This window comes from Papaver somniferum, chromosome 1 (assembly GCF_003573695.1).
Source record: "Papaver somniferum cultivar HN1 chromosome 1, ASM357369v1, whole genome shotgun sequence".
Taxonomy (NCBI): Eukaryota; Viridiplantae; Streptophyta; class Magnoliopsida; order Ranunculales; family Papaveraceae; genus Papaver; species Papaver somniferum.
In genome coordinates, this window is record NC_039358.1 from 204,263,462 (window position 1) to 204,288,986 (window position 25,525).

The 25,525-nt window shown below is 37.9% G+C and overlaps 4 protein-coding genes across 5 annotated transcripts; all 4 read left to right on the top strand.

Moving 5' to 3' along the window:
- Positions 1–720: 720 nt before the first annotated feature.
- Positions 721–9,611, top strand: LOC113312933 (nucleolar complex protein 2 homolog). Of its 2 annotated transcripts, XR_003341709.1 has the most exons (13): positions 721–917; positions 1,023–1,198; positions 1,299–1,347; positions 2,490–2,584; positions 3,635–3,700; positions 3,909–4,418; positions 6,412–6,714; positions 6,973–7,299; positions 7,381–7,587; positions 7,678–7,770; positions 7,858–7,946; positions 8,637–9,022; positions 9,117–9,611. XR_003341709.1 is itself a non-coding variant. In XM_026561669.1 (12 exons), the coding sequence occupies exons 1-12, from the start codon at positions 815–817 to the stop codon at positions 8,962–8,964; spliced, it is 2,346 nt and encodes a 781-aa protein (XP_026417454.1). In that variant the 5' UTR covers positions 721–814; the 3' UTR covers positions 8,965–9,180. The 2 variants fall into 2 exon arrangements, 1 of the variants encoding a protein (XP_026417454.1); XM_026561669.1 differs by having other exon boundaries at positions 8,637–9,180.
- Positions 9,612–11,092: 1,481 nt separating this feature from the next.
- Positions 11,093–11,563, top strand: LOC113358633 (egg cell-secreted protein 1.2-like). The gene has a single exon (XM_026602249.1). It carries the CDS (start codon positions 11,093–11,095, stop codon positions 11,561–11,563), a length of 471 nt encoding a protein of 156 aa, XP_026458034.1.
- A 1,821-nt stretch (positions 11,564–13,384) lies between these two features.
- On the top strand, positions 13,385–18,377 carry LOC113358644 (DNA (cytosine-5)-methyltransferase CMT3-like). Its single transcript, XM_026602259.1, has 20 exons — positions 13,385–13,894; positions 13,987–14,088; positions 14,269–14,376; positions 14,454–14,573; positions 14,688–14,760; positions 14,843–15,045; positions 15,165–15,230; positions 15,319–15,558; positions 15,675–15,733; positions 15,816–15,882; positions 16,195–16,524; positions 16,641–16,709; positions 16,798–16,884; positions 16,972–17,065; positions 17,145–17,263; positions 17,346–17,447; positions 17,529–17,572; positions 17,656–17,725; positions 18,007–18,110; positions 18,202–18,377. The coding sequence occupies exons 1-20, from the start codon at positions 13,385–13,387 to the stop codon at positions 18,329–18,331; spliced, it is 2,697 nt and encodes an 898-aa protein (XP_026458044.1). The 3' UTR covers positions 18,332–18,377.
- Positions 18,378–19,208: 831 nt separating this feature from the next.
- Positions 19,209–19,562, top strand: LOC113358652 (egg cell-secreted protein 1.2-like). Its single transcript, XM_026602270.1, has one exon. The coding sequence runs from the start codon at positions 19,209–19,211 to the stop codon at positions 19,560–19,562; it is 354 nt and encodes a 117-aa protein (XP_026458055.1).
- The last annotated feature ends 5,963 nt before the right edge of the window (positions 19,563–25,525 follow it).

A 25,525-nucleotide genomic window follows, 5' to 3' on the forward strand; every position in this document is an offset into this window, starting at 1 on the left:
GAGAGTCTAAAATCCTATGTGTCAAAAATAAAATAAAACTTTCACTCTCTGTTATCTCCAACAGTGGGTGCTAAAAATCCTACATGGAATTTTTATTTAGATCCTTATTTATGGGGTCATACGTATGTGGCAAAAATAACAACGCTTTTCTCATGGACTATCTCCAACAGTGGGGGTCTTATTTTAAGGATTTGTTTTTATAGATAATGATAAAATTGTCTCCCTCTTTCCTATTGGTTTAAAAATTTTTATTTAAAGTAAAAATTTAAAATATGGTTAAAAAGATGATGTGGAGGTCATTCTCAAGGTCTAAATAAGACTTTGTCCAAGACCTTCATATTTATTTTGGCACCCCCTTCCTACTTAATAGGATCCATTGTTGGAAATAAATTTAATATAAATGAGGATCTAAAATCCTATGTGTCATAAAATAAAATAAAACCTTCACCCTCTATTGGAGATGATCTTACGGAGAAACTGGATGACATCTCTATTTGATTTAATCTATCCCATTCCATTCCTATTAAAAAAAAAAAACAGGTAACTTTTTGACATAATTCGATTCCAGGTGAAATAATTTTACCTTTCGGGTCCATTAAGGCAGTAAAACCCAAGTATAATATTGGCGGGTTGGATGAATCGGGTGGGTAAAAGGAAAGGTCTCGGGTGTCCTCATTTAGAGCGGCCCCTTAGAACAATATCACTTGTGTGCCTGACAAAACCATCGCTTCCCTGTAAACCCTAACTTGTACTAAACCCCTCTTTCATCTTCGTTCTCCTTCTGAAACCCTAGCTAAGCAAATTGAGACCAAAAATGTCGAAACTCGGGAAGAAAGCGAGGAAATTCGCCAAGAAACATCTTCCCTCTGTGATGAAGAAGAGGCGAAAGCAAAAGGCTATGTTTAAAAAGAAACCAAGTAAGAATTTCGTCAAAAAATGATTGTAAATCCTGATTTTTTTTATTATTTTTTTTGGAGTTAAATTTTAGCAGTGGTCTTATAGATTTGTTCTTGTTAATGTAGGAGGAGAGAAGAAAGATGGTCCTACACATAAAACTCTTCCTAAAAAGGATTTAGAAGTTGAAAATTATGAAGATGATGTAGCTGTTGGAGATGTTTCACTCGTGCCTGTATTCGATGGGTATGAAACCGATGAATCAATTGAAGATGGTTCTGATAGTGATGAATTTCTTCCAGAGGTTGGTGGGATAGTTTTTCAATTTTTCGCAATTTGATGATTTGAGTTTTGGTTTTGGATTTGATGATTCAATTGAATGGGTGTTTTGAATTACTGAACAGACCTTTCAAGGTGCGTATGATGCTGCAGGCGAAAGCGACGATGAATCAGGTTAGAAACCCAAACAAAGTACAAAAAATCGTGGATAAAATAAAACGCTACTTGGAATGAAATTGAAGTGAGAATGTAGGGTTTATTATCTATCATCCATTTATGAATTTGAGACATTAAACCCTTGAAATACACCTAGAATTTCTGATCGATATTCAAAAGCCCTAGTTTTTGAGAATTTTCAAGCACCCCCTTTTGATTTTCTAGAGAGAGAAATGAGAAAACCGTAAAATAGTGATGAATATTGTGATTATACATGTAGGTATGAAATATGGGAAGTTATGTGTTTTGGTGTTTTTGATCGTTGGATTGTGTGACCTCTCATTAAAATTTGTGGCTTGTAAGTGGTGTATGTTTTTACAAATACAATGATACATACATGCCGTGTCGATAGTTGTATAAAACTGTCATTGGGCTTACTATCTTCGACAACAGCAACAAACTATAACATGTTATAAACCACCACATTCTCATTCCGTAAGTGTAATTGATCTTGTATCAGAATTTACATGTCATTGTTGTTAATGGGTTTTAAATAAAGTGAATGACTAACTACTAGTACTTTTGGAACTAGTATCTGTAAAATTTATGCACTTCGTTACCTAGGGTGTATAGTTTTTTCTTTGGTAGATAATCACTAATATCTATATCCAAGCCAGTGAGAATGTTTTCAGTGGCAAAAGTAAATATCATCAGATATACTTGCTTAAATTCAATTTGGATTGTTTGATTTGTCGGGAAAATCGATGTATGGTTAGGTACTCAGAAGATCCAAAGTAATCCTGTGTTTACTCTAGTTACACTGCACTTGAGCTTTAGTTACTATCCATTTGTTTTCAGTTTGTTTGACTTTTGTTAACATTCAGATCGTGGTAACCTCATCTGTTATCAGTATTTATTTATATAGTTTTGTTATGATGTTTCTTAACTTGGCATGTACGACATATTGAATCGTTTCTGTCGTTACATCCACGAGATAATCTTAATGTAGAATTAGAAATCTGAATATAGCTATGTCTAGTGTAGGGATGGCTCCCGCCTCCCCTAAAATTTGGAAAATCTAGCAGTTGAATTTGTTGTGTGTAAGTGCATTAGTGATTTTTAGGTTTGTAACTTACTAAAGAGAGAATGGTTTTTTGCAGATGAGGGCAATGATAGGCCTTTACAGGCGCAGAACAAGGAACTTCGTTTGGAACTTGCCAAGCAAAAGAAGAAATTGGACCGCCTGATCGAAAAGGTAATGGTGCATTACTGTAAATAAATGCAACGAGTAACTTCACGAGTAGTGTGAGTTTGTTTGAGAATCTGAAACTTATCAATACTGATAATATTTGATGCTTTTGCTGTAGTTGTGAAATTGGAGCAAAGTAGTGAAAATAAGATAAGTGTGAGTAGGTTTTATATGTAAAAGATATTGAAGGGAATGTTTCATGTGGCAACAACCAAAAATTAGAACTGAGTATGTTAGGCCTTGTAATTTATGAGTGAGTACAAAATCACCCTAAAATGGAATGGAAATGATTTGGCATTCATTGACTAACAAGTACAAGGGAGTTGATATTGGATAGGGTTCGTAGACACATTGAATTCAGTAGATTATGGTGATTAGATATTATTTCAATGGACTGAGTGTTCCTTAAAGCTGCAGTATATTATTAATCCTTGCCACTGCCAGTGCTTTTATAGGCTTCCAGTATAATTGTTATGAACCTTAATGCGGTATTTGCACCCTAGAGTTTGTATTGGTAATTGGTATGCTATAAGTTAATATTCTAGTCTACAATCTATGTTATTGTTGATGTATGTGGGATTCTGTCTGATGCACCAAGTCTCCACTATGGTATATTGGTATTCCCATCAGCTTATCTCTTGGAGCATTGTCGATTTGGTTATCCCGTTGGTTTGAGAATTATATGAGTAAAAACTAGTGAGTATCTAATGTTCTTCTTTGGGCCTCAGATCAGTGGGTCGTCCCAATATCTAGAAATTGATGTAGATTGTGTTGGCAACCAACTGACCTAGTAGGACATTGTAAGATTCATATAGCATCAGTGTTTGCTATAGTAGTTGAAATTCAGTAACTTTATTTTCATTTTGGATTTTTAGATACTGGATTTAGATGTACATATCTTGAATATCTTTGTTTCCTGACATTTATTGTTTGCTCACTTGTGCATCTAGGAACCTGTTTGCCTGCCGAGGCTCATTACTTCCTGCAGTACTGGTTCTCCCGTGTCTGTTTCAGCCTATTGATGTTTGAAATCCGTGTTTTTCTTTTTTGATTCAGGATCCAGAATTTGCAGAATTTTTGGAAGCTCGTGCTGATGAACTTGAGCAAGATAGTGATTATGGTGTAAGTTGTTTGAGCTTCATACCTTCTTTGTATTGTGCTAATCTTAGAGTTATTTGGAATGAGAATTCTACCAAAAAATTTTTTTATAATAAATTGCCGGGGTTATATGTAATCTGTTACTTGTTTTGCTTCACCAGCGAGAGTTATGAAATCTGTATTGTCCTCGTTAGAGTTTTTTTTCCAATATTTTTGGGTTTGGTTGTGGCAGGATTCTGATGAAGAAGCCGAAACTAGTGACCAGGATATGGTGGAAGCTGATTCCAGCATTGGCAAGCCTTTGACTACTGCAATAATTGATTCCTGGTGTCGACTGATTTTAGAGGAAAAGAACTTGTTTGTTCTTCCTAATCTGTTGAATGCATACCGAGCTGCCTGTCAGTATGGATCTGGTGATGCCATCGATGCAATCTCACAGAGAATTCAAAGTAGCAAGACGTTTGTTAAGATAGTGAACTTTACCCTTCGTGAAGCCGATAACATATTTCGAACACATTTAGAAATCCCGAGCCCTGACTGCGAGAAGCATACTGTTCTGGGGTTGAAGAAAACTCAAAAATGGAAAGACTCAGAGCCTCTGATTCAGTCTTATCTGAGTAGTACAATTATCTTTCTCAACCATGTTACTGACTCTGAGATACTTGCATTCGCTCTAACCCGTCTGAGAGCTTCGACCATATTCTTTGCTGCATTTCCGTCACTACTGAAGAAACTCATCAAGGTACTTATATGGTTCTGTTTTCTTGGTTATTTAATTGTTAAAACTTACTATGGTTCTGTTTTCTAATCACTGATGGCTGAGAATCTACCAAACTAGTGGTGGATTGTAATGCTAAGAGGGACCTCTTGGAAACTCAGGAAGGCAATGATCCATGGTGTGAAATACGTCACCATGAAAATCTCCTGACCAGAAATTGCCTGATCGTTAAACTCCAAATGTTAGCAACAAAAGTTGCTTTGAATCACCATTAAAACTGAATCAATGTTTTGTTGTGGCTAGAATTGCGGAATGGGGTAAAGGCTGAGGTTCCTCATAGCATGGAGATTGAGTTGAGTGAGCCTTAACAGATATAATTGCTAAAAACACTTATGATGAAACTGATATTGATACCCCCAAAATGTATTCAGCAGGTTGGTATAAATAGCCCTTGAGTTTTGATTAGGCCACTACTGCATGTAGCATGAAATTAGTTTTCTTTGCTACTTCTTTATCCTGCACCGATCAGCACTGCAGCTTAGGGCCTTTCGAGCATCTTTTTCACTTTTCTATCTTTTGCCTACTGGATCTTTCATAGGATTATTGGTTTCCAGTTTTATTAGATTATACTTGTCAATTTATGTTTCAATTTTGCTAGAAACTTTTGGGATGGAAATGATAATATACCCCAAACTGTAGTAATTCAGCAGCTTCCCATTTCTAAAGTAAGTTTCTAGTAATAAAGAATCATAAGTTTTAGACCACGCTACTACCACACAGAATGAATTTCAATGAAAATAGTTTTCTTTGCCACTTGTTTTACCTGCATCTGCTAGCAGCATAGTTTCGATGGCCTTTTGAGCAGCTAGTGGTGAAAGTTCTCTTGATAGTAGTTTCATATATACTTCGGAAAATTAGTAGCTTCATGTGTATGATTGGTGTTGTGTATAATATTATTTGGGTTTAAAGAGAACAATGTATGTGCGGGTTCCTGTTATCAGTGGCCAATCCCCCGTGGTGGCAATGGCATTCAGCCCTTTTGGTTGCAATAGGCCAAATCACAAACTTGTTGTGATATGATAGTCTTTACTAATTTTGCATACAAGTATTCCCACAATGTTGTTAAGCGATGCATAAAAAAGTAGTAAAGACTATCACAATAGATTTTTAATTTGGCCTATCATAAATAGGTGCATGCCAATTCCCATAATGGGTTGGGCCAATCACTGGTGGCTAAATGATTAATAGGAACCCAGACATTTGAAGTTTCATACAACTATAGATTCAAAGGCAATATCGTCAAACACCCACTTTATTGTTAACTCTCCAAAACATTTGGTTAGTAGAAAACAGTTTGTAAAGATCAGAGATAGTAGTATGTAGTATTAATTGGGTTAAGTTGATTAATTTACATTCACTCACAACAAAACACAGTTTCTGCACTAGAGATGTGTATATGGCTAGCAATAATAATATAATAGTTGAGATAATTGTCACTTGTCCTAAACTGACATAACGGGATTTCTCTCCAAAAACAGTGGACCAATAGAGGTAGACCAAATGCGGACCAATGCATCTAAATGGTTGATGGCATTCAAAAGAGCCCATCCCTCCAATTTCAGTAGTAGAGGGCATTGGTCCACATTTGGTCCCCCTCTATTGGCCGCCTCTAGGAAGGGCCATTTCTCTCAGGATTTTCCTTGGTAGGTATAGCAGCGTTGATATGATAGTGGAAGAATTTGGATTAAATGTAGGATTTGGCCGATGTTAGTTATCTTGCCACTTCTTTATCCTACACCTACCAACAGTATAACTCAAGGGCCTTTCGAGTAGCCATAAAAGTTTTCTTATCACTGGTATTTTGACAATCAAAGTTCAGTACTCTTTGGATAACCCCATGAGCTTGAGCATCTTTCCTTGTGGTTTACATTTGCCTCGCTAGCACTAATGAAGGCAATTTGACATGCAAAAGCTTTCATCATCTTATTTTCCTTACGATGCTTAAATTTGAGTGCAGGTGGCAGTTCATCTCTGGGCAACTGGGGAAGGAAAAGTTCCATCTGCAGCATTTCTTATCATGCGTGATGCTGCTACACAGTTGAGTTTAAACTGTCTCGAGTCCTGCTTGATAAAAACATACAAGGCCTTTATTGCACGAAGCAAGTTTTTGGAGCCCACAAATTTGTTACACATAAAATTTCTTGCGGACTCCCTTGTCGAGCTTTACTCTCTAGATGTTCCGAGATCATGTAGCAAGGCATTGGTATCTATCCAGCAACTAGCCACAATTTTACGGCAGTGCCTACACACGAAGGAAAAGGTAAATGCTCTTCCGTTTTTCATCATAAGCTAAGACATACATCATAATATTTTTAATTTACAAATTTTGCTTGAACCTGAGGTACCCATCTGTTTATTGTTTTTAACTCGTGCACGATCAATATTGTTAGGATGGGATACAGACGATTCATTCTTTTCTGTTAGGTTCTTTTGTTTGAAATTTTGATGCTCATTTGTGTACGAAACCGGGTTTCTTTTAAGTTGCATTCTGCTAACGCCCAGGTGTTTGTGTCTTCAGGAAACAATGGAGAAGATATATAGCTGGCAATACATCAATTGTGTGGATTTGTGGGTTAAGTATGTCTGCGCAAACGTTGAAGATAATGACCTTCAGTTGTTGGTGTACTTAATTGTTCAAATCATTAATGGAGTGGTTCACCTTTTTTCTGGACCACGACACTTGCCTCTGAGAGTAAAATGCATTCAAATGCTCAATCAGATTTCAAGTGCTTCTAGGGACTTCATCCCTGTGACATCCTTGGTGCTCGACTCTTTGGAGTACATTGGAACTGGCAAGGCAGATGCAAAATCTGCAAAACCCTTTGACATGTCATTTGCACTAAAGGTTATATGATTTAAGAGTTTGAGTTTTTAATGTTCCTTGTTCAAGTTATGGTAGGCTGATAAGATTCAGTTTTTGATGTAGGTCCCAAAGCAGTGGCTAAAATCACGTCTCTTCCAAGAAGAGTGTGTCTTATCTGTAATTGAGCGGCTTTCAGCTCACTTTGCTCAGTGGAGCTACCATATATCATTTCCTGAGCTGGCAGCGATTCCCCTAATTCGTCTAAGAAAGTTCAATGAGAAGACTACTGTTGAAAGTCTTCGACGTCCCGTGAAACGTCTAATAGATATGGTATATCTTTCTCCCCAGTTTGCCTCGGTTTAACTTTCTAGGGTTTAGTCTCATGACATTATTTCATCGGATAAATTTATGGTAATGCAGGTTGAGCAGAATGTTGAGTTTGTGAACAAGAAAAGAGAGGAAGTCGCCTTTTCACCAAAAGATAAGGCAGCCGTTGACTCTTTTCTTCAGGAGGTTGGGTTTCTTTGTTTCGTTTTTCTTTTCTTTAAATCAAGAGCTCTCAATTCTTACTCTGTGGTGTCTTGAATGATTTTTGTGCAGATCAAAGTGGACAGCAAGCAGACTCCTTTTACTCAATACTATACTGATATCATTAAACAAAGCCTCTCCAGAAGTTCGGTCATGCAAAGGTATATTCTAATGAATCTTATCCGCAACCATTGGTTTTAGTTTCTTCATGTTTTAGTAGATTTTTGTTTACTTGGTGGAAGAACATGCTCCAAGGAAAACATATATTTCTGTCAATAATTTTTTGGTTTTCAAATGTTGTGTGTGGATCGTATTTTTCTTCTGTTGTGCATCTTCCTCTCCAGACTGGTGTCATGTTAGGGGTGTGGTATCTGTGTTCCAAGGATTGAACTTGGTGGGTTCTGATATCTATGAAGGACCTGGTAGAATCTAGGGCTATCCATTGGTTAATTAGTTACTGAAATCCTCGTAACTTCGAGGGATATCCTTTTTGTAGTTCAGGCAAATCAATGCTTGTAGTATAAATGGAACTGTTCTTGGTGTAATCTTTCTCTGATTACTTGTTGGCAACTGGTAATCTGGTAGATCAAATTGTTAATGGTGGATTTACCCAGTGGTATTCAAAATGTGGTCGGTTAGTAAGATAGAAACTTATATAATACCGTTCCTACCTTCTGAGCGCAGCATCTAACTCCCGATTTCCATTAGCCTATTTTGATAGTAAACCTGAAATAAGATGTGCATAAAACATTGATTTGTTGGCATAAAACATTCGCTTTGAAGTAACCTTGGGGTTCATTTTTTCCCCTTATGTTTTTATGGCTCTAACTACTCTAGTTATACACTTACAGTAAACCAGCACAGAAGAAATCGAAGAAAGGGAAGGCCGGTGTTCCCAAAAAGAGCACAAATAAGGAGAATGGGGAGAAAAGCTCGGATTCAACCCAGAGTGGGATAATAGAGGGAAGAAAAAGGAAGAAAGGAAGCGATGAGAGCAGTGAATCAGCTCCAAAGAAATCAACCCTAGAGGAAAAGTTGACAATAGTTAACCACGACAACGCCACCACTGAGGATAGTGCAACAGATGTTTCCAAACAAGCAAAAGCCGATCCAGTGGTTCAGAAGTCTAATGGGAGAAGAGACGTAAGAAAAGTGAAGAAGTTGAAAACCCAAGGATGAGCAATATCATATTCGCGATGTTTTTTCTTTTGTATCCTGCAAAATATGAATCAATTAGGTACACACTGTTTCCAAATGCAGTTGGAAAACATGTTGTCAGCTTCAGTTTTAGTGTATAATGCTCTTCCCCCCTGTGATTTTGTCATGGTCAGGTGGTAGCTTAATGAAGACCTACCTCCATTCCAGGGGTCAATTTTTCAGTAATAACTGTTGCCATGCCAGGAGCCAAGGAGCAAAAATGTGGCAGGCAAGTCATGCTCACTCATACAAAGTTAGCATCTCAATGTACTTGAAAAAATAACCATCACAGCAAACCGCTTTGACAGCAAGGCCATGTGCACCACCACCACCGTCCCCAGTAACATACAATTTCCGTCCGTTCGAGATGCTTCGTTTCCGATTTTGGGGAGCAAACACTCTACCGTTCGATTGTACCTTGTTTCAATAATCTAATGACACGTATATTACGCGTCAAAATTTAATTTCGAAAAATAAGGAAGAAATATTGAAATTTGCTAACGACACTTGTGTGCAACAATGAACCTGTTTTTGTGCTTCCTCCTTCATTCTCCAGTTAGAGTGTTGTGATTGAAACAATTTTGTTTACTTTTGGGAACAGGGTTTTCTTCAGAATAGATGAAGCAATCGGGCCACTTGTGTGCATAAATTTAGAATCGTTTGTCTCTGGTAGATGGTTTGGATGAAATTGAAATAGGTCCAAAAGCAGCTGTGATTCCAGTTGAATGGTAAAATTTTCAGGATGTGTCCAGTAATGCAGTACATTCTTTAACTACACTACTGGAAATTGATCATGAAGGCCTTGGCGGAGGATTTGGAATGCGGAATGCTCGTCTCCACAACCAATGCAGCTGGCATTCTACTAATTTCCCTCGAATTTTTGAAAAAACTTCATCAAATTTCAGGATGTTTAGTAAAACCATCCTACTGTCTTCTCTTATTATGAACATACTCTTCCGCAAATACCTTTGATCCATTTATAGAATGCTGCCGTCTTGACTCCTCCATCTCTCCTGAGAATCACTAATTAAGCCTGCAGTGCCTTTGAGAAATATCAGCTCATTCAAAAAGCAAATCTCACTCCTTGAAGTAACATATACTGAAATGCTGGATCTTTCTCCGATGCTCTCTTGGTTAAAAGTTCATCTAATAACCAAGTTTACCTCTAATAATTCCAGTGTCCAGTATCCAATCTGCGGGTCTTTGCAGTGGCGCATCAACCCATCTTTGGTCCTTAAATAGACTGCAAACTTCTCCATCCTAGAAAGAGGAAGTCCAGAAAATTGAAGCAAGAAATCATGTAATCACTGGCAAAGCCGCCGTCTTCTTTAATGCAGCATCACATGGTAGCTGAGGGTCACCCACATAGCTAGAAACTTCTGATTCTAACTTCTTAAGGTCTCCATACCCAAAAGCTGCTTCTAAAGTATCCGCTTTTTTCTCAGGCCACTCGAAGTGCTTTAGGACTACCCTTTCGTCAACCTTACAGAAAATAAAATAAAAAACTTCACGTTTACCAACTGTGGGAGAAGTAAACGATTACAGGATATCCCCAAATACTTGGGGAAATGAGCAATGCAATAGAAGGTGAGGCACACTCGTCACACTTAACGCAACATATTGGCACAGTCGTGGCATGCTTCTTATGATATACCAGCAATAACCATATCACTAGTCAATAGTACATAAGTGACATTTCAGTAGATAAATTTATAACTTTGTCAGTGTATACGCCGTAAGAACTAAGGACTGTTTCTAACCCAGGGGAAATCAATCTGACACCACAAAACTAAAACGCTACTTGAATCAGATACATGAGCCGATTCAAGTTCCAAATGATGGCAGTTACAATTTAACAGCCGTAGTTAAATTTGATTTAGCCATTAATCAGTCCCACGATTACACAATTCTTTATATCTATCCATTTTCCCTCAACCGTGCGTCAGAATTCAATTAATAGACAATCAATGCACACTAAATAGTGGTTGCATGCATTCCCACTCTCCTCTATATATAGCCGACCTCCAAGCACCACATATTCACACAACCTTCTCTATCTCCAAATATTTTCTACTGTCAAACCTAACACATCATTCTTTCGCAGAAAATGATGACTCTCATCAACAGCAGCAACTTGGTTCTTCTTCTGTTAGCAATTTCAGCTCTTATGGTCAGTACCAGAAAATTCGTAGATGCAAGGGAAGTGCCAACAGGGATCCCTTACCCAGGTCATAACTTAGCAGCTCGGATCAATGCGGATGATGGTGGTGCTGGCATGGTTGAGTGTTGGAATGCACTGTATGAGTTACGATCTTGCACTAACGAAATCATACTTTTTTTCATGGATGGCGATATGTATCTAGGCCTTGAATGTTGTAGAGCTATCCGTATCATAACTCGTGACTGTTGGCCTTCTATGCTTACTTCTGTAGGTTTTACTGCTGAAGAGGGCGACATTTTACGTGGTTATTGTGATGCTTCATCCTCCGCTGCTCCCCGTATTTCACATGTTTCCATGCTTACACCGGTACAGCCTCCTTATATCTCGGGCCCAAGTACTTCCGCAGTGTTGGTGGAATAGATTTTCCAACTTCAATTGGGTTATAGTTGTGTTTTTTACTTGTGCATGGATCATTTATCTATCTGAGGTCATGAGTGATTGTTTTTGTTTGAGTTTGTAGTCTTCCTTTTATTAATCATAAATAAAGCTTATGGCAGCATTTTGTTTGAGTTTGAAAAGGTATATGGTGTTAATGTCTCCTTTGTTGTCATTCACTGGTTCACTTTTTGTTGTCATCTATGCTGCATTTTCGGGCTCCATTCCCCTTCTTGACGATCCACAACCTCTTTATCTAGTGCACAAGATGCGGGAATTTGAAATTCAAAAAGTTTTGAAACCTCAAAGACAAGATTTTACCAAAACCATACTGCTTACGAATTGCAACCATTCTTCTCGAAAAAAAAAAAGAATTGCAACCATACATCTTTGGCAGGTCTGTATGAATGCTTTCTATCAAATAAACAGTGGTTCCGCCTTCAATCTGTACGCTACCAAAGTACAATGTTCATCTTTCTCTTCTTGTCTTGACGGTTCCTCTTTAGTCTGTACACTACCGATAAACTCAGTAAAACTAAGGAAGCATCAATTCAAGAGACATTTGAAAAAAAAAAAAAAAAAAGACTGATGAAACAATTCGATTGTTGGAAGATATAGGTAATCCTGAAATTATGTCAGACCAAGAAGACTGCATAACATGGCTTCCCTCTCCGATTGGTACTTTCACGGTTAGTTCATGGAGGAGAGAGTAGTGTGAGTGAGAGTGACACCTTGTTTGTTTGCAGTTGAGTCGGCGGCGTCTGGGTCTGAATCAACCCCTGACTCGCGCCGAGTCAGCAGTCAGATTATTTGTTTTCTACTTTCTAAGATTTTGACCAACTCATACAAGTTTAACCTTCTAGGATTTTGCCTCATGACAGTATTTCATTGTATAAAATTATGTTAATGCAGGTTGAGTGTGTGAACAAGAAAAGAGAAGATGATGAAAACTTAAGGATGAGCAATAACCCTCAATTATTTTTCTGTATCCTGCGAAATATAAATCAATTACGTACACACTGTTTCCAAGTGCAGTTGGAAAATATATTCAGTTTCAGTTTTAGTGTATAATTAATAATACTCTTTCCCACTGCACTTTTGTCATGGTCAGTTAGCTAATCTGAAGACCTACCTCCAGGGTTCATTTTTTCAGTAAATAACTGTTGCAATGTTGGCAAGTATGCCAGGAGCCAAGGAGCAAAAATGTGGCAGGCCTGTACACCACTTGAGTTGTCACAGTTAATTACGCCCCTATGACAGCAAGGCCATGTCCACTTGCACCACCACCTAATCCGGCCCCCACTATCCCCAGTAACATACCATTTCCGTCCCGTTGAAGATGCTGTTTCCATATATATTTGCACGAAAATCTTAACCAACACGATTTTTCTTTAGGAATTACGGATATTTCGTTATATTCAAAATCTTCACATATATCAAACCATTCAACTAAAATCTCATCAAAAAGATTTGATAACAAGACATTTTATTTTTCTTAAACCACATACACAAACACTCAACCGTTCGATTGAACCTTCTTTCAATAATCTGGTGACACGTATATTACGCGTCGAAATTTAATTTCCAAAAAAAAAATCAAATTTTGAATTTAATTTTTTTTCCCGCTCCCGAAAATCTCTCGCAAAATATTTCCCGTTTTCTCTGCATTTTTCATTCATCTCTTTGATATAAAATCCCCCTTTCAGTTTCTCTCAAACCCTAATCTCTCCCCTTTTCTCATTTCTAAACCTTCATCTTCTTATTTTTAATCTCATACCCTATTCACCCTTAAATCTCCATTTTCAGATGGCAATTACAGCTACTAGTAGAAAAAGAAGTAAAAATCCTGAGGATGATGATCCTCCACAGCCAAAGAGGAACAGAAGAACACTTAAAATCAAAGAGCCAGAAGCTGAACCTAGTAAACCTTCTCAGCCGAAAACCGTTAAAGGTAAAGGGGAAATGGTAGTTGTTGACTTACCAGATAAGAAAAAGAAATCAACAAGAAAAACTGCTGTTAGTAAATCAACGAAGGGAATAGATGGTCCATTAAAGAGTTTGATAAGAAAAGGTAAAAAGAAGGTTGGTGTAGAAGAAGATGATGATGAAGATAAAGTCTCAGATCTTGATATTCCAGACGCTGAGAATGCAGTAGACGAGGAAGAAGAAATTGAAGATGACCCTGTGGAGAAAATGGAGCGGAAGATTACAAAGTCTAAGAAACAGAACCAGAATTCTGATTGCAGATTGACCGGTGAACCTGTCCCGATACAAGAAGCGAGGATACGGTGGCCTCACCGTTATGATCCTGTCAAGGTAGTGTTTCCTATTCTTGGGTTTTTATTCAGATTTTTCTTTTTTTTATTTATTTTGTAATTTGATTTTTTCTAATTGACAATTAATTGTAGGCAAGAAAAGGTGGTAAAGGTTACCTGCACGCTAGACAGCACTTCACTAGTGCTGTTGTAGATGGAGAGACTTTCCATTTGAATGATTGTTGCCACATCCAGGTGAATTATCATACTTTTGTTTGATCTTCTATTTAGTTTGTTTTTTTCTTCATGTTTTCATGTATTCCTAGAAGAAGTATTATGTTAGTTTTGTGCTATGAAAAGGTTCCTAGAGTATTTACATGTTAAGGCTTTCCGTTTTGTAGTGCTTCATAAATTTATTGTAACTATCTATTTCAGGCCGAAGAAGGAGAAAAATATTATATTGGGAGGATCGTAGAGTTCTTCGAAACCACCAAGAAAGAACCATACATAGCTGTGGAATGGTTCTTCAGAGCTGAGGACACTGTAAGTTATTTTAGGAACACTGCTTTTTACTCTTCTGATTGAGTTTTATAATGGGATAAAATTCCTGATGTTTTCAGGTGATAAAATTCCACTCTGATAAAGTCGATGATAGGCTTATATTCTCTTCAGAGTCTGGGGATGACAATCCTTTGGATTGTGTAGTTGAGAAGATTACCATCATTCAAGCTTCTTCATATGTATGGTTTCTTCCACTTTTTTCTTTGATTGGTGTTTTCAAAATATCTCATTTCAGTTTGCAGTTGATTTTGTTGAAAGACTAATTGATTTTCTTTTGTCGGCTCGGCTCTCAGGTTGATGGATATAATTATTATTTTAATATGTCCTATTCGGAAGATTTCTGCACTTTTGAAAACCTTTCCACAGGTAATAAACATTATGTATTGGGAATACAATACTTTGCTGCAATTCTTGTTTACGGTTATTAATGACACACTGCTATTTGTAGGAATTCAAGCAGATGTTGCTTCGTCATCTTTGTCATCTAGATTTTCAAGCATAGGTAGTTTGAAAGCGGATCCCAACCAGCCTTCCACATCAAGTGCTCCTGAGAACTCGGAAATGACGCTTCTGGATTTGTACGCTGGCTGTGGAGGGATGTCTACAGGACTATGTATGGGGGCAAGTGCGTCTGGTGTCAATCTTGTTACCGTAAGTGAATTCAAACTATTTGATTTTCAGCTGCATTTGTGATATTAATCAGAAATTATCTCAGCATGTACTGCATTATTTTATTTGCTTCTCACTGAAATTTATGTGTGTTCTTCCAGAGATGGGCAGTGGATTTCAGCCCAGAAGCTTGCCAGAGTCTGCGCCACAACCACCCCGAAACGGAGGTTTAGCGTTATGCTATTATTATCATTGCCTTTCTCTTCTTATTTTCAGAACCTGTTTTCAGACATTTATCTGCCAACTCGATTTCAGGTTAGGCACACCACTGCTGGGGACTATCTAGAATTACTCAAAGCATGGACAGAGCTTTGTGAAACTTACATATTGGAGACTGGTGAACCAGCTAATGCTGATGAAGATGAAGAAGATGATGAATTAGAGGCTGACTCCTGTGCAGCGGATGATGACGTTATATTTGAAGTTGATAAGATTGTTGGGATCTGCTATGGAGATCCTAAAGAGATCAAAGAGGGCAGTGCACTGTACTACAAGGTATTACTTTTGGGATTTTCTCTAGCTTAGTTGTCTGCCTCTACCTGCTATGTTTTTACTTACTTTTGGTTCATTTATTTACCGACTTGGGCAAAAAAAAAAATTTAATAATTTAGGTGAGCTGGAAAGGATTTAGTTCTGAAATGGACACATGGGAGCCTGCAACTGGACTAGAGTATGTCATTGTACTTTGAACTTTTTAATCTTCTTCGCATTTCCTTTTTTTAACATGCTTCAGTAACAAGCTACATATGCAGGAATTGCGAAGAGAGCATCAAGGACTTTGTGATAGACGGGTACACTCGGCATATACTGCCGCTACCTGTAAGTGTCTATCCGTTTCTACTATTTTATTGACTGTTTAACCAAATTTTTAAGTTCATGTTATTGTTTTGGTACAATTATCAACTGTTATTTTTCTCTTATTTTAAACGGGTTTATAAGTGAGAACTATTTCATTATATATGTTTTTAGGATTATCAATAAATTGTTGTTAGAATTACTAGTTGAATTTCTTTTCTAAAATTGTTGCTTGCATAGCTTTGCAGGTTTGAACTTAGAACTTTTTGATACTGTGTCGTCCTTTATCATGTTTCTATAGTAACAAATTTATACATTGTTCTGTACTTTTTATAGGGAACTGTCGATGTGATTTGCGGCGGCCCTCCCTGCCAAGGGATTTCAGGCTTTAATAGGTACCGGGAAAAAGATGAGCCTTTGAAGGACATTAAGAATTTTCAACTTGAGGTGTTCATGAATATTATCAAGTTTCTCCAACCACGCTTCACATTGATGGAGAATGTTGTTGACATCATGCGGTTTGAGAAAGCATACCTTGGCCGGCTTGCGGTGGCTAGGCTTGTTGCAATGCAGTACCAAGTCCGTCTTGGTTTTCTGGTAGCAGGAAAGTATGGGCTTCCTCAGTTTCGAATGAGGACATTTATATGGGGTGCCCGTACTACTGAGGTAAAGTTGTTGTGTGGAATATAGTTTTGTCAAATATAATTTAGACTTTACTTTTAGATTTACTGGATACAAAGTTGATAATTGGAATTTTTACATTTTACATTTTCTTATTGCAGAAACTACCTCAGTTTCCTTTACCCACCCACAAAGTTGTATCTCGCGGCTTTTGTCCAAAGGAGTTTGAGGTGTGTATGTATGTGATTTTTTCCAGCTTAGAATTGTTAAGCGTATTTATATTATCAAAAAGTTTATGTTTCCTTTATGTGAGTGTAGAAATGTAATGTCAAGGTGGATGAAGATGAAGAAAAACTCTTGAAGGATGCATTACTGCTTGGTGACGCAATAAGAGATTTGCCTGAAGTAAGCAAATTTGACCGCTGCTTTCATTGATTGTTATTCAGTTTACGTTGACAGTGATATATTCACAATATTTCTTCTTGTTTGTAGATTTCTACGCACGAAGATAGAGATGAAATGGAATACGGGGAGGATCCTATCACTATCACCGACTTCGAGAGGATGTTAAGACGGCCAAAGCACGGTAAGTTTTTCTGTATTAGTATTTTCAAGTTTAAATTGACATGTTAAGACATTTACAAGAGCATTGTGTTTTCTTTCAGCGTTGATGGGGTCTGCTATCCCTAAATCTAAGGAATCGCCGCCAAAGCTCTATGATCACCGTCCTTTGAAATTGAGCAAGCATGATAACATTAGAGTTTCCCAAATCCCACAAAGAAAAGTTAGTTTTTGGTTAACTTGGTAATTGAGTTTCATCTTGTATACATTTGTTGAATGATTGTATTATTTGGTGGATCTTCTAGGGGGCTAACTACAGGGATCTTAAGGGGGTGGTGGTGGATGCAAATAACATTGCACGCCGTCATAAACGCATTAAAATCATGCTCGCCCCTAGGAAGCCTCTGGTAAAAAATGGTCCAAACTTGTTTTCTTATCACATGGTTATTCTGTCAATTCATTCTGAATATGTTCTTAAATTGCTTCAGGTGCCCGAGTACGCTTTGAAATATGTTAGGGGAACGTCCAAAAAGTAAGCATTGGTTAGTTGTCTTTTATTTAGCAAATATTCTTCTTTAGCATGTCTAATTCTTCATGGCTGCTTGTATTTTTCAGGCCATTTGGGCGCTTGTGGTGGGACGAGATTGTATCTACTGTAGTGGGGAGAGCAGAGCCTCACAACCAGGTGAACCTGCTTTTATTTTAATGCAAAATTTATTCTTATTTATGCAAATTTTATTCTTACTGGATAAGCAAACATCGCAAATTGTCAGAAATTACCTATTGGTTTTGACAATGTACAACTATGCATGGCTCGTGATCTTCTGTTATCTTTAGTTATTATAACTTCATTATGTCCTGAATGCTAAACACGTCCTTTCCGGATTACATTTTGTCTTAGCTTAATTGTTCCAGTGGATGGGTTATGTTAAATATTATTTGACTAACTTGTGAGACTTTCGTCAGGTCATTTTACATCCCCAGCAAGACAGAACTCTGTCAATTAGAGAAAATGCCCGTTTGCAGGGCTTCCCAGATTATTATCAGTTCTTCGGGAAAGTAAAACAGAGGTATAACATTCATTCTTGTTATCCCTTTACTTTACATTTCTTTTTGGTTTCACTTCAAACTGTATCTAACGATTCATTATACATAATATAGGTATATCCAGGTGGGCAATGCAGTTGCAGTACCAGTCGGACGTGCACTCGGATTCGCTCTCGCGAGGGCAGTTAACGAAATTCCTGACGATGGACCTGTTTTCGTGCTTCCACCTTCATTCTCCAGTTAAATTCTTGTTAATGGAAACAATTATGTTTACTTTTGGAAACAGGGTTCTAGCATTACTGAACAATTTTTTTGCTGTCTATTGATATTCAATCCTGAGCAGCAGCAGCACTCTTATTTTTATAGTATTTTAATTTTAGTCAATGAAGAGTTCTTTTACCTTTTCTTTATAAATATCCTGCGAGTTTATGTTTTCAACCACTAGATTAACACTAGGAAGACAAAAGTTATCGTGAAGGGGTGACTTTTGTGCATAAAGTTAGCCTAAAGGATTTGTCCCTGGAATCCAGATGCTTTGGATGTAATTGAAATAGGTCCAAAAGCACTGTAAGAATGGAGAAGGTTTTGATTCCAGTTGAAGGGTAAATCGTCAGGCTTGTGATTTCAGGGTTTAACCACACTGCTGGAAATTGAACATGAAGGCCTTAGCAGTTGATTTGGAATGCGCAGTGCTCACTTCTCACTACAAACATCCTGAGCTGTAGATATTAACTTTGTCAATTGTATATATGCCATAAAATCTAACCCAAGGGAAATCAATCTGACACCACAAACCTAAAACGCTATATGAACCCTGAATCAGATATATGAGCCGATTCAAATTCCAAATGATGGCAGTTACAATTCAACATGCACTAAAATTGCATTTACTTAATTAAGCCATTAATCAGACCCACTACTACATAATTCTACCTTAATTTCCAGATCTCCCTCCCATGTCTATCCATATTCACTCAAATGTGTGTTAGAATTCAATTAATTACACAATCATGGTAGCATTCCCACTATATATACCCGACCTCCAAGCACCACTTCTTCACACAACCTTCTCCATAATCTTCTTCTGTCTAATTTGACTCATCATTTTTCCGCAGAAAATAATGACTCCCATCAACAGCAACTTGGTTCTTCTTCTGTTAGTGATTTCAGCTCTTATGGTCATCAGTACAACAACATTAGTATCTGCAAGGGAAGTGCCAACAGCGATTCGTTACCCAGGTCACAACTTAGCAGCTCGGATCAATGCGGATGACGGTGGTGCTGGCATGGTTGAGTGCTGGAAAGCACTCTACGAGTTAAGATCTTGCACTAACGAAATCATACTTTTCTTCATGGATGGCGAGATGTATCTAGGTCTTGAATGTTGTAGAGCTATCCGTATCATAACTCATGACTGTTGGCCTTCTATGCTTACTTCCGTAGGTTTTACAAACAAAACTAGATATTCTAGGTAATATTTTCCACACATAACTTGGTGGATATATACAACAATATATAGAGATTTACATACCCAAAATAGGGTCAATTTACAATGAATGAGAATATTACAATTACACAATTAGTTGGTTAATTGAGGCATGAGGAGATAAAATCTTGCAGAGGATCAGCTACAATTATGTTGATAGTTGTATCCTTAACATCCCTTCTCAAGTTGTGCATGAGTTTGCCGAATGTTCAACTTGTTGCGCAACGAATCAAACCTTGAGTTAGCCAATCCCTTCGTAAAAATGTCAGCTACCTGGTCTTTGGTAGAGATGAACTTGACTTGCAGCTGTTTATTTGCCACTCTTTCTCTTACAAAGTGGTAATCAATTTCAATGTGTTTCATACGAGCATGAAACACAGGATTGGCGGTTAGATACGTGGCTCCAAGATTATCACACCACAACGAGGGTGATTGAACTGTAATGCCTAGTTCTTTTAGAAGAGATTGAAGCCACATTAACTCAGAAGTAGCAATAGCAATACCCCTGTATTCAGCCTCCGTGCTTGATTTTGAAACAGTCTTCTGTTTTCTGGCACTCCATGAGACAAGAATTCCTCCAAAGTAGATGGCAAACCCACTAGTTGATCTTCTGTCGTCTAAATTACCGGCGCAGTCAGAGTCGGAATAAGCATGTAATTGAGTGTCAGATGATGGTCGTAACACTAAGCCATAATTCACAGTGGGCTTTAGGTACCGTAAAATTCTTTTCACAAGCTCCCAATGTTCTTCAAAAGGATCTGTCATGTATTGACACACTTTATTGACAGCCACAACAACACCTGGACGGGTCAGATGAAGATATTGCAATGCTCCACACACACTGCGGTATAAAGTTGGATCTGCAAATCGTGTAGTTCCTTGTCTGCTGATTTTTGCATTCACTACAAGTGGGGTAGTTACTGGCTTTGCTCCCTCCATTTTCGTACGTTTGAGAAGATCAGAGACGTACTTCTGTTGACTGAGTAGTACACAGTTTCCTTGTTTGATCACTTCTACTCCTAAGAAGTAACTGAGTTCACCTAAGTCTGTGACTGCAAAAACAGAATTCAAGTCAGTAATAAGTTTGTTGATAAGTGACTGATTTGAACCTGTGGTGATGATATCATAAACGTAAATAAGTATATAGGTGATCTCATTATGTCACTGTCGTATGAATAGAGAGGTGTCTGCAATTGAGCTTTTGAAACCAAGGCTAGTCATATGGGTGTTGAGCTTGGAGTACCATGTACGTGGTGCCTGCTTGAGCCCATAGATGGATTTGTTCAACTTGCATACATGATTTGGATAATCTTGATCCACATATCCAGATGGTTGCTTCATAATCACTTCTTCTTTTAGGGCCCCATGGAGAAAGGCATTTTGAACATCTAATTGACGCATATTCCAGCCATGTGTGACTACAATGGACAGAACAAGACGAATAGTGCTAGGCTTTATGACAGGACTGAAAGTTTCTGCATAATCAAACCCTTCCCTTTGATTGTAACCCTTAGCTACTAGCCGAGCTTTTCGTACATCAATGGTGCCATCTGGTTTTTGTTTTACTCTAAAGACCCATTTAGAACCTATGATGTTCATCCATTTCTCATAAGGAACTAAACTCCACGTTCCATTGCGTATATGAGCATTGATTTCTTTGTCCATTGGAGGTCGCCAGTTAGGATCTTTAGAGGCTTCAGTGTAACAAGACGGAGCCATAAACTCTGGTAGATCCAAAGGATGTTTTGTTGTAGCTAGGCAGAGTTTCTTAATTGGTTTTCTGATGCCATCCTTTGCTCTTGTCACCATGGTGTGTTGATGTGGTGGTCTTTGCGACTGAACAACTATATTCTCAATAGGGACTGATCTATCATCTGCTCCCTGAACTGATGCAGATGGTATAGGGACTGCTGAGGACTGTACACTTTGTTCTAACACTGGAGGTTGTTGAATAACAACATCAATTGGACCTTGCTGAGCTGTATTAGGTTCAACTGCTAAAGAGGGATTTGTAAAAGTGTGTGATGTAAGTAATTTAGTAGATTGTAGAGAATGTTGAGTTTCAGAGGAGCTTACTTGTTGCTTGGCAGCAAATGGGAATTCTATTTCAACAAACTTGACATGACGAGAGATGTAGATCCTGTTTGTTGATACATGAAGACATAGATATCCTTTGTGTGCACCACTATATCCAATAAACACACAAGGAAGAGATCTTGGTTCTAGTTTGTTTGACACATAAGGCCTTAGACATGGGTAACAGAGACAACCATAGACTTTAAGAAGAGAAAAATCTGGTTTCTTGTTGTGTAAAAGCTCTAAAGGTGATTTAGATTCATGTTGTGAAGCTGGGATACGATTAATGAGATAACAAGCAGTGGTAAAAGCATCTGACCCCAGTACGACTTAGGCATGGAAGCATGAAAAAGTAAAGCAAGACCTGATTCAGTGATATGTCTGATACGACGTTCGGCAAGACCATTTTGAGCGGATGTATGAGGACATGAAAATCTGTGGACAACACCTGAGCTGTTTAGAAAAGCTGTAAACTTCTTATACTCTCCTCCATTATCAGATTGAAACACTTTTATTTTGTGTTCAGTTTGATGTTCAATTAGCTTTTTGAACTGTATAAACACAGTAAACGCGTCTGACTTTCTAGCCAGGGGATATATCCAGGTATAATGAGAAAAAACATCAAGTAAAAGCAAGTAATATCGATACCCAATTCTTGAAACAGTTGGGGAAACCCACAAGTCAGGTACAACTAAGCTCAAAGGCTTATCAAAAATAGAAGAGCTAATAGGAAAGGGAAGTTTATGGCTTTTGCTAACATGACATGAATGGCAAAACTCAAACTTTTTATTAGAAACAGGAAGAGAAAAATTCTTGATAACTTTCAAAACCGTACGCAGCATTGGATGGCCAAGACGTTGATGCCATATTGGAATTGTAGGTGAGACAAGAGCAGTTGGTGAAGCTTTAGCAATCTCTCATACACCATCAAGTATGTATAGCCCATTTCTACTGCTGCCTCGCAACAAGATTGTCTTGGTGAGTAGATCCTTCACAAGAAAGAAACTAGAGTGAAACTCAAAATAAACTTCATTATCTTGACAAAATTTTGAAACCGAAAGCAAGTTTGTTCTGATTTCAGGGACATGGAGCATATTATTGAGGGTAAAATTTCTATTATTATGTGAAAATGAGGCATTACCAATATTTTCAATATGTAACGCATTACCATTACCCACATGGACTTCCTCAGTTCCATCATATTCATGACGAATAGCAAGATTGTTAAGATTTGCAGTAAGATGGTGTGTTGCTCCAGTGTCCGTAACCCAATTGTTGTCATTAGCTCCACCAGGTAGAGCAAGATAGGCTGTTGGACGACCATTTTGTGCTGGTCCATTGTTTTTCTTGAACCAACAGTTGCGTGTAGCATGATTTCTCTTCTTGCAGACCTGACATGGTCTGACATCATCTCTTTGATGATTGTTGTTGTTGTTTCCCTTGGAATAGCTTTGTCGATTGTTTTGAGGCTGATTCCTTCTCTGATCAGATCGTGAAAAGGATCTTGTGTAGCTGGAAGAAGCCACATGAGCCATTGGTTGTTGAAGCATGCAATTTGTTGTTCTAAGCGCATATCAAATGACAGAAGATGCACATGAAAAGTGTCCATATCAGCAACTTCAATCGTGCTGAGTGTAGTAACAATGGAATCGTACGCCTGATCTAGGCCACTTAGGATAGATTGTTGCATATCTTCCTCACTTAGAGGGTTACCAGATGCTGCAAAAGCATCAAACAACTGCTTACATTTAGAAAAATACTCTTGCATTTTGATGTTACCTTTTTGGAGACTGTGGAGTTGTCTCTTGAGATGCAGAAGATGAGCTTTGGTCTTTGGGGTATATCTTTTCTCTAGAGCGTCCCATACTGCCTTGGAAGTTTTGAGTCCAGTGACCCTTCCTAGAACACTTTCTGTAAGAGATGAAAGAAGCCAACCGAGCAGGATTTGGTCCTGTTCTTCGAACTTGATATAGGCTGGATTTACTGCTTGGATGTTGGGCAGATGTTGTGGTGGTTTTTGTTAAGTACCATCAACATATCCTTCCAGTCTGTAGCCTTTCAAAAGAGGCTGAAATTGAGCTTTCCATAGAGTGTAGTTCGAATCATTAAGCTTGATGTTGATTAAATGGTTAACATGGATCTGATGCAGAGTTGAAGTTTCTGGACCTGACATTGAAACTGAAAATGAAGATGAAGGTGAGGCGTGGTTTTTAGGATCGATTTGGCTGATACCAAAACAGAACTAGATATTCTAGGTAATATTTTCCACACATAACTCGGTGGATATATACAGCAATATATATAGATTTACATACTCAAAATAGAGTCAATTTACAATGAATGAGAATATTACAATTACATAATTAGTTGCGTTAATTGAGGCATGAGGAGATAAAATCTTGCATAGAATCATCTACAATTATGTTGATAGCTGTATCCTTAACATTTACTACTGAAGAGGGCGACATTTTACGTAGTTATTGTGATGCTCCACATTTGGATGCACCTCGTTCTTCACCCATTGCCATGCTCCCACCGGCACCGACTCATGCGCAGTCACCTTACGCCTCGGGACCAAGTACTGTCCCAGTAGTGGTTGAATAGACAATATTCCAATTTCAAAGGACTGGTACTTGATCCTATATATCTATACATGTGTCCTTCAATTGGGTTTCATTTGTGTTTTTACTTGGTGCCTGGATAATTATCTATATGAGATCATGAGCGATTGTGTTTGTTTGAGTTTGCATCTTTCCTTTTCTTAATCATAAATAAAACTTATGGCAGCAGTTGTTGAAAATGTTTATGGCGTTAATGTTTCATTGTTGTCATTCACTGGTTTGCTTTTTTGTTGTCATACTTGGTCTTGGTGTACTTGTACCATAACTCCCTCGCAACTCATGCACTATTTTTCATTCTTGCACTACGAGGTTTATGGTACCTCTACTTCTTCGTTGGATTTGATCTATTTTCTTAACTTAAACATGAAGGCCTTGGAGGATGAATTGGAATGCGTAATGCTCGCTTCTCCACATCCAAAGCAGCTGTCATTTTACTAATTTCCTCTTGAGTTCTCGAGAAACCGAGGACTTTGGCCACCACCCAATTCTTGTTCATTTTCAGTTTCTTTAGCACAAGTAGTAAAACCATCTGACTGTCTTCTCTTGCTTCGTACAAACTCATCAGCAAACAACTTAAATCCACTTATGAAATGCCGCATTTTCGGGCTCCACACCCCAACCTCTGGGAGAAGAGTTCAACTAGATTTTGCTTGAGGACAACAGTGGGAAGACTTATTTTCGATTGTAATTATTTACAGTCTGGCGTTCTATAACAGACTGTGTTTTTTCTTTTTGTTTCTGTTTTTGGTTTCTTTGTTGGGGTTAGGGGTCCTTTAATCCCGCTGATCGTGTCAAAACCAAAAAAAATAATAATAATAATAAAGTGTGTGAAATGTCGAAGTGTAATAAAAGATTGGGAAGTTGCCCTAATGACTGACCTTAGTCACCTATGCTGGTTCAACCGCAAGGCCATTCCACTAACCATAACCACCACATCGGCTATAAAAGGCTAAAATGTCGCCCCCACTATCCCCAGCAGCAACACACCACCATAATCACACACTGGAAAAGAAAATGTAAAATACTCTCATTCTCCTTCGTTTTCTGGGAGTTAGCCGATTTTTCAATTCTACTGACAGAATCATTCTGTCATTAATGATTAATCACTTTTTCTCAATCATTCCATCATGATTGTAATCATTACCAAATCTGAAACTTAATAATTTTAGTTATGTAAGTCCTAACTTGTCGGAAAGTTATTGTTTCTCAAAATCTGTTTACAAAATTTTAAAATTTCACTAGCGCTGTAAAATTT

What these genes read in the sequence shown, in the direction of transcription:
- LOC113312933 (XM_026561669.1), top strand. Translation starts at nt 815, where the DNA reads ATGTCGAAACTCGGGAAGAAAGCGAGGAAATTCGCCAAGAAACATCTT. An exon ending in GTGATGAATTTCTTCCAGAG is followed by an intron (nt 1,199 to 1,298) that starts GTTGGTGGGATA and finishes ATTACTGAACAG; the next exon opens with ACCTTTCAAGGTGCGTATGA. An exon ending in TGAAACGTCTAATAGATATG is followed by an intron (nt 7,588 to 7,677) that starts GTATATCTTTCT and finishes ATGGTAATGCAG; the next exon opens with GTTGAGCAGAATGTTGAGTT.
- LOC113358633 (XM_026602249.1), top strand. Translation starts at nt 11,093, where the DNA reads ATGACTCTCATCAACAGCAGCAACTTGGTTCTTCTTCTGTTAGCAATT.
- LOC113358644 (XM_026602259.1), top strand. Translation starts at nt 13,385, where the DNA reads ATGGCAATTACAGCTACTAGTAGAAAAAGAAGTAAAAATCCTGAGGAT. An exon ending in CTGGTGTCAATCTTGTTACC is followed by an intron (nt 15,046 to 15,164) that starts GTAAGTGAATTC and finishes GTGTTCTTCCAG; the next exon opens with AGATGGGCAGTGGATTTCAG. An exon ending in GTTAAGACGGCCAAAGCACG is followed by an intron (nt 17,066 to 17,144) that starts GTAAGTTTTTCT and finishes GTTTTCTTTCAG; the next exon opens with CGTTGATGGGGTCTGCTATC.
- LOC113358652 (XM_026602270.1), top strand. Translation starts at nt 19,209, where the DNA reads ATGACTCCCATCAACAGCAACTTGGTTCTTCTTCTGTTAGTGATTTCA.